Consider the following 7,336-nt stretch of genomic DNA (forward strand, 5'->3'; position numbering starts at 1 on the left):
ACTTGGAGGATTTGAATAAACAGGAAGTGAAAGCTAAATCTGCCTTGTAAACTGTAGTTTGAAGGTTTGCATTCTCATATAGATCCATTTGGCAAAGGGTATAAATATAAAAGAAAGGCATTTAAGAAACTCTGACCAGTTATTGCCTGACCTTTAAATTATATTGATCCCAAGCATGATCCCTAAGAAGCCAGATTTAAAAATAAAAACAAGAACTTAAGGAAAAAAAAAAAGCTAGCAGAAGACTCAACTCAGGGGCCACACGTTGCAGAGAACACAGAATCTATAATTAGTCCAGGAAAGTTACTAAACAAATAAGCACCAATAAGAAAACAACAGCAACAACACCACACCAGCAACAGCAAACCTTGGGGACAGAGGAATCCGATACTAGAATTGAAATAACATATTATCTAAATGTCTAGTTTTCAACAAAAATCATGAGGAATGCAAGGAAACAAGAAAATATATCACATACACAGGAAAAGAATCAAACCAAACCAACCAAACAAACAAAAAAGAGAATGTCCTTGAAAGTACCCAGATTGTGGACTTAGTAAACAAAGTCTTTAAATCAGCAATTATAAATACAATGTGCTCAAATAACTGAAGGAAATTATGTCTAAAGAGTTAAAAGAAAACAAAAAAAAAGTATGACAATGATGTCTGACCAAATAAAGAACATCGGTATAGGGACAAATTATTTTTTTTAAAAATAAAAACTCTGGAATTAAAAAGTACAATAACTGAAATAAATAATCACTGGAGGAGCTTAAGAACAGATTTGAGCTTGCAGAAGGATTAGTGAGCTTAAAGAAGCCAATAGATATTATCTAGACAGAGGAGCTGGAAGAAAAAAGAATAAATAAAAATAAACAGTGTCAGAGACTTGTTGGAAACTATTAAGTGTATCAATATATGTGTAATTGGAGCCCCAAAAAAGGGATAGAGAAAGAGGCAGAAAGATATTTGAATAAATAATGACCAAAAACTTCTCAGATTGATAAAAAAAATAATCAACACATTCAAGAAGCTCAGCAAACTCCAAGTAAAGTAAATCAGAGAGATCCATACCTAAACATATCATAGACATATCATGAAATCAAAGACAAAGAGAAAATGTTGAAAAGAGCAAGAAAAAAAAATGACACCACAGACAAGGGATCTTTACAAGGACTAGAATGATTTTTTTTTTTTTTTTTTTTTTTTTTTAGAAACCATGGTGAGGGGCGCCTGGGTGGCTCAGTCAGTTAAGCATCTGACTTCAGCTCAGGTCATGAGATCAGGGTCCTGGGATTAAGCCCTACATCAGGCTCTCCACTCAGCAGGGAGTCTGTTTCTCTCTCTCCCTCTGCCCCTCTCCCTGCTCATACTCTCTCTCTCTTTCAAATAAATAAATAAAATCTTAAAAAAAAAAAAAAAAGAAACCATGGTGACCAGAAGACAGTGGGATGACATCGTCAAAGTATTGAAAGAAAACCACCATCAATCAAGATTTCTATAGGTAGCTAAATTCTTCAAAATTGAGTGAAAAATTACGACATTTTCAGAAAAATAAAAACAGAGAATTTATAACTTCCAGGCCTATCCCACAAAAAGAAAAAAAATAGTAAAGGAAGTCCTTCAGAGTGAAATGAAAACACACTGAATGGTAACTCAAATCCACACAAAAATATAAAGAGCACCAAGGGAAGTAATATATAGGGATTATGAGCAACAATATAAACATATTTTACTTGTAACACTTTACTTGTCCAATCTATTTTTTTTTTAAGAATTTATTTATTTGACAGAGAGAGACACAGCGAGAGAGGGAACACAAGCAGGGGGAGTGGGAGAGGGAGAAGCAGGCTTCCCACTGAGCAGAGAGCCCGATGTGGGGCTCGATCCCAGAACCCTGGGACCATGACCTGAGCTGAAGGCAGACACTTAACGACTGAGCCACCCAGGCGCCCCTATCCAATCTATTTTAAAAGGCAACTGCATAAAGCAATAATTTTAAAATTGTTTATAGGCTTATAACGTAAAAACGTAATTTGGATGACAATAATTGTACAAAGGAGTGGGGAGGGACTGAAACATTGGAGCAAAGTATTATATACTACTAAAATTAAATTAATATTAATACTAACTGGATTGTTTTAAGTTAGAGTGCTTAGTGTAATCCCCAGGGCGATCACTCACTAAGAAAATACCTAAAAATACAATAAAAGTAAAACAAAGGAATGAAAAAAGGTACACTAGAAAATATCAACTTAACAAAAAAGAAACCAGGGATTAAGGAATAAAGAAGACATAAAACATATAGAAAACATATAGCAAATGACAGACATAAATCCTCCCTTATCAGTAATTACATTAAATGAAAACATGTTCACCAATCAAATGTCTGAAATTGGCAGAATGGGAAAAAATAAGATCCAAATATAGGCAATCTAAAAAAACATGCTTTATATTAAAAGACACAAGTTAAAAGAAACAAGTTAGAAAAATATAATTTATGCAAAAGGTAGCCAAAAAAGAACTGGAGTGAGATACTAATATAAGAAAATAGACTCTAAGATAAAAATTTTACTATAGGCAAAGAAGAATATTTGATATTGTCCAGGTCAATATATGAAGGAGATGATACTAAGCAGAAATGTATTTCAGCACAGAGCTCCAAAATACATGAAGAAAAATCTAATAGAATTGAAGAAAGAAATAGACATTAAAATACGATATCAGAGACTTCAACACCTACATGCAATAATGGAAAGAACAACCAGGAGAAAAGATCCTCTTTGAATAACAACTGCAATAACACTGTAAATCAATGGGAACTAAAAGACCTCTCTGGAAGACTACACAACAGTAGCAGAACATATATTCTTTTCAAGGCAAGACCATATGCTAGGTCATAAGACCAACCTGAGTAAATTTAAAAGGACTGAAATTATACAAAATGTGTTCTCCAACCACAGTGGAATTAAATTAGACATCAACAACAGAAGAAAATTTTGGAAATTCACAACTATGTGGAAATTAAATAACGCTCTTTTAAATAACCCAATGGGTTAATGAAAAAAACATAGGGAAGTTACAAAATAATTTGAGGAATGAAAATGAAAACACAACATACCAAAATTTACAGGAAGCAGATAACACAGTGCTTCGAGGGAAATTTATAGCTATAAACTCATATGTAAAAAAAAAAAGAAATCTCAAATTAATAACCTCATTTCCCAGGTTATGAAGTACAGAAAAAAGAGCAAACTGACTCGAAGCAAGCAGAAAGAAAGGAATAATAAGATTACAGTAGAAAGAAATAAAATAAAAGATAGAGAAAAAGCAATGAGATCAAAAGTTGTTTTTTTGAAAGGATCAAACAAAATTGATACACCTTTAGCTAGAGTCACCGAGAGAGAGAGAGACAGGGAGGGAAGGAGGGAGAAAGAAAACTCAAATTATTGCAATCAGGGATGAAAAAGAGACACCACTACTGATTGTACAGTAATAAAAGTTGTAATAGGAGAATACTATGAATAGTCATATGCCATTGTATTAGATAACTTCAATGAAATGGACAAATTTCTAGAAAGACAGAAACTAACAGAATTTACTCAAGAAGAAAAGATCATCTAAGAAGACCTACAACAGGCAACAAAATTGAAATAGTAATTTTAAAACTTCCAACAAAGAAAAGGCAGGCCTAGATGGCTTCACTGGTAAATTGTATCAAACATTTAAAGACAAATGATGACCAGTCTTTTACAAATGTTTCCAAAAAAAGTAGAAAAGGAAGTAACACTACCTAATCCATGTTGAGGCCAGTATTTTCCCAGTACCGAAACCAGACAAAGGTAACAACACAACAAAAAGAAAATCACAGACAAACATCCTTTTTGAATACAGATGCAACTGGGCGCTGCGCAGCGGGGCGGGGCGGAGCCGAGCGGTGCTAAGCGGTGCGGTAGGGTGCGGTGCGGTGAAGTGCGGGGCGGGGCGGGGCGGGGCGGGGCGGGGCGGGGCGGAGCCGAGCGGTGCTAAGCGGTGCGGTAGGGTGCGGTGCGGGGCGGGGCGGGGCGGGGCGGGGCGGGGCGGGGCGGGGCGGTGCGGGGCGGAGCGTGCGCCCTGAAGTCTGCGCGTCGCCTCCGCGCCCGCTGCGCCCTGCTTGCAGCGGCCCCGGGGGCTGAGGGCGGGCGCGGTCCGGACACTGCGCTCGGGCTCCGCTCTGCAATCCGTGCCGAAATTCACAGACAAACATGAGTGGATAATAACAGAAAATGGTATTGGAACAGTGGGAATCAGCAATTTTGGACAGGAAGCTTTGGGAGATGTTGTTTACTGTAGTCAGCCTGAAGTTGGGACAAAACTGAACAAACAAGATGAGTTTGGTGCTTTGGAAAGTGTGAAAGCTGCTGGTGAACTCTATTCTCTATCAGAAGTAACTGAAATTAATGAAGCTCTTGCAGAAAATCCAGGACTTGTCAACAAATCTTGTTATGAAGATGGTTGGCTGATCAAGATAGCACTCAGTAATCCTTCAGAACTGGATGAATTAATGAGTGAAGAAGCATATGAGAAATACATAAAATCTGTTGAGTGAAAATGGAACCCCTAAATAAACCAGTATGAAACAACTTAATCTAGCATAGTTGTTTCAGATTAGTGGTACACAGAGGATTTAAAATAGCAACTACTAGCAATACCAGTGGAGAAAGAAACTACTTGTAACAATGCTAATGGAAGAAAATACCCCTTAACTTAATAATGATTGCAGAAAAACACAACATGCATCTGTTTTGCAACACCCTCTGATTTTTATGCTCCAGTTATAATATTCAGAATCCTGAAATTATCTTTGGTTAAAAACTAGCTATAAAAGTTATGTAATTCAAGGATGACATTGTTACCTTAAGCCTGAAGCTTACATCTATCCCTGGATGGGGGTCAAAATGCTTAAATAATCTTTCCATTGGAAATAACTGGCAGTAGAGAAAGGTTTGTTAGTTGTAATGTGTCAGATAAAGAACAACACTACCTTAATTTTGCAATATACTGCACTTGTTGGTGCTATTTTTATACAATGAAGCAACAGCCTTGCAGGAAGATAGTTTAATAATAAAACATTGAACTTCTTCGTTATTCATGTTTTTTGTTTTACTCTTAATATTTCATGTAGTGACTCTGCTAGTATTTGTGAAAATGCTAATTTTAACTTACGGAAAGTTATTTTTTTAAAAGGAAATTTAAGCCGTAACAATGAAAGTTTCCAAGAAAATGTTTCCTTTTAGTCACAAATCTGGTTTTTCTTAAAGTCCTAATTGCCTGGTAGCATTAAGTACCATTTTTGGTCATCTTTAATATAATCAAAAAGAAAGCACAAAAAAAAAAAAAAAAGGAAAGAAAAGAATAGCAAACCAAACACATCAACATACAAAAAGGATTATACACTATGACCAATTAAGATTTATCCCAGTAATGCAAGGTTGGTTAAACATCCCAAAACAATAAATTTAATACACCATATTAATAGAATAAAGAATTAAAACACATAATCACCTCAATAGATGGGGGAAAAAAGTCATTTGAGGTAATTCAGTGGCCTTTGGTGATAAAAACACTCAACAAACTAGGAATAGAAAGAACTCCTTCAACCTGATACACACTATGAAAAACCCACAGCTAGCATAATACATACTAGAGAAAGGCTGAATGCTTTCCTCATATGATCAGTGATAAGATGAGAATACCTGCTATTGCTACTTCTTTCCAATATTGTACAAGTGGTTGTAGTCATAAAAATTAGGCAAGAAGAAAAAATAATGGGCATCCACATTGGAAGAAATAAACTATTTCAATTTGCTATTTGTTTCAAAGGAAAAAATCTTGAAGAAGATCAAAGTGGGAGGATTCAGTTTTTATCTCACTACAAAGCTACAGTTGTCAAGAGAGTATGGTACAGACTCGAAAATAGGTTGATGGAATAGAATTGAGAGTTTACAAATAAACCCTTTTATTTATGGTTGATTGATTTTAACAAGGGTTTCAAGACAATTCATTGGAGAAAATATTATTTTCAACAAATGTACTGGGAAAACTGTATATCCACATGCAAAAAAATGAAGCTGTATTTCTATCTCACACCATACACAAAAATTAACTCAAAATGGATCATAGACTGCAGTGCCTGGGTGGCTCAGTTGGTTAAGGGTCCAACTCTTGATTTTGGCTCAGGTCATGATCTCAGAGTTGTGAGATCAAGTTCCGCATCCGGCTCCATGCTGGGTGTGGAGCCTGCTTAAGAGTCTCTCTTCTTCTCCCTCATCAACTCCCCCACCTCCCTCTCAAAAAAAAAAAAAAAAATAGATTTAAATTAAAAAAAAAAAAAGATCATATACCTAAATGTAAGAGCTAAAACGATAAGACTCCTAGTAGATAATATAGGAGTAAATTTTGTGGCTCTAGATTAGGAAATGGTTTATTAGATATAAAACCAAAAGCACAAATGACAAAACTTTTACTTCATACTTTTACTTAAAACCTTTGTGTGTCAAAGGATACCATCAAGAAAAGGAAAGGAGGGCGCCTGGGTGGCTCAGTTGGTTAAGCAACTGCCTTCAGCTCAGGTCATGATCCTGGAGTCCTGGGATCGAGTCCCACTTCGGGCTCCCTGCTCAGCGGGGAGTCTGCTTCTCCCCCTGACCCTCCCCACTCTCATGCTCTCTCTATCTCATTCTCTCTCTCAAATAAATAAATAAAATCTTTGGGAAAAAAAAGAAAAGGAAAGGAATCCATGGAATGGGAAAAAAATATTTGCAAATCATATACCTGATAAAGTCTTTGTATCCACAATATATAAAGAAGTCTTACAATTCAACAATAAAAAGACAAACCGATTTTAAAATGGACAAAGGATTTGAAAAGATACTCTCCCAAAGAATATTTATGTGTCTAATGAACACATGACAAAATGTTCATCATTAACCTTCAGGGAAATGCAAATCAAAAAAAACACAGTTACCACTTCATACCCACTAACATGGATACAATTTAAAAGTAATATCAAGTGCTGGTGAAGATGAAGAGAAAGCATTGCTGGTGGGAATGTGAAATGATGCAGCTACTTGAGAAAATAGTTGGTAGTTTCTCAAAATGTCAAACATGGAATTACCCTGTGACCCAGAAATTCTACTCCTATTTGCATACTCAAGAAAAGTCAAAACATATGCCTGTGCAAAACTTGTACACAAATGTTCCTACCAGAATTATTTACAATGGCCCAAAGGTGGAAACAACCCAAATAATTGTTCATTAACTGATGAATGGATAAACAAATTATGGTATGCCCAAA

General features: G+C 35.9%; 1 protein-coding gene across 1 annotated transcript; it reads left to right on the forward strand.

The window, feature by feature from the left end:
• Positions 1 to 4,120: 4,120 nt before the first annotated feature.
• On the forward strand, positions 4,121 to 4,634 carry LOC118009782 (glycine cleavage system H protein, mitochondrial-like; the record flags this gene model as incomplete). The annotated part of the gene is made up of 1 exon (XM_035003821.1): positions 4,121 to 4,634. A coding segment is annotated over one exon (468 nt), but the record flags the coding sequence as incomplete, so codon positions are not given.
• Positions 4,635 to 7,336: the final 2,702 nt, after the last annotated feature.

This window comes from Mirounga leonina, unplaced genomic scaffold (genome assembly GCF_011800145.1).
Source record: "Mirounga leonina isolate KUSES-001 unplaced genomic scaffold, KU_Mleo_1.0 Mir_128, whole genome shotgun sequence".
Classification (NCBI taxonomy): domain Eukaryota; kingdom Metazoa; phylum Chordata; class Mammalia; order Carnivora; family Phocidae; genus Mirounga; species Mirounga leonina.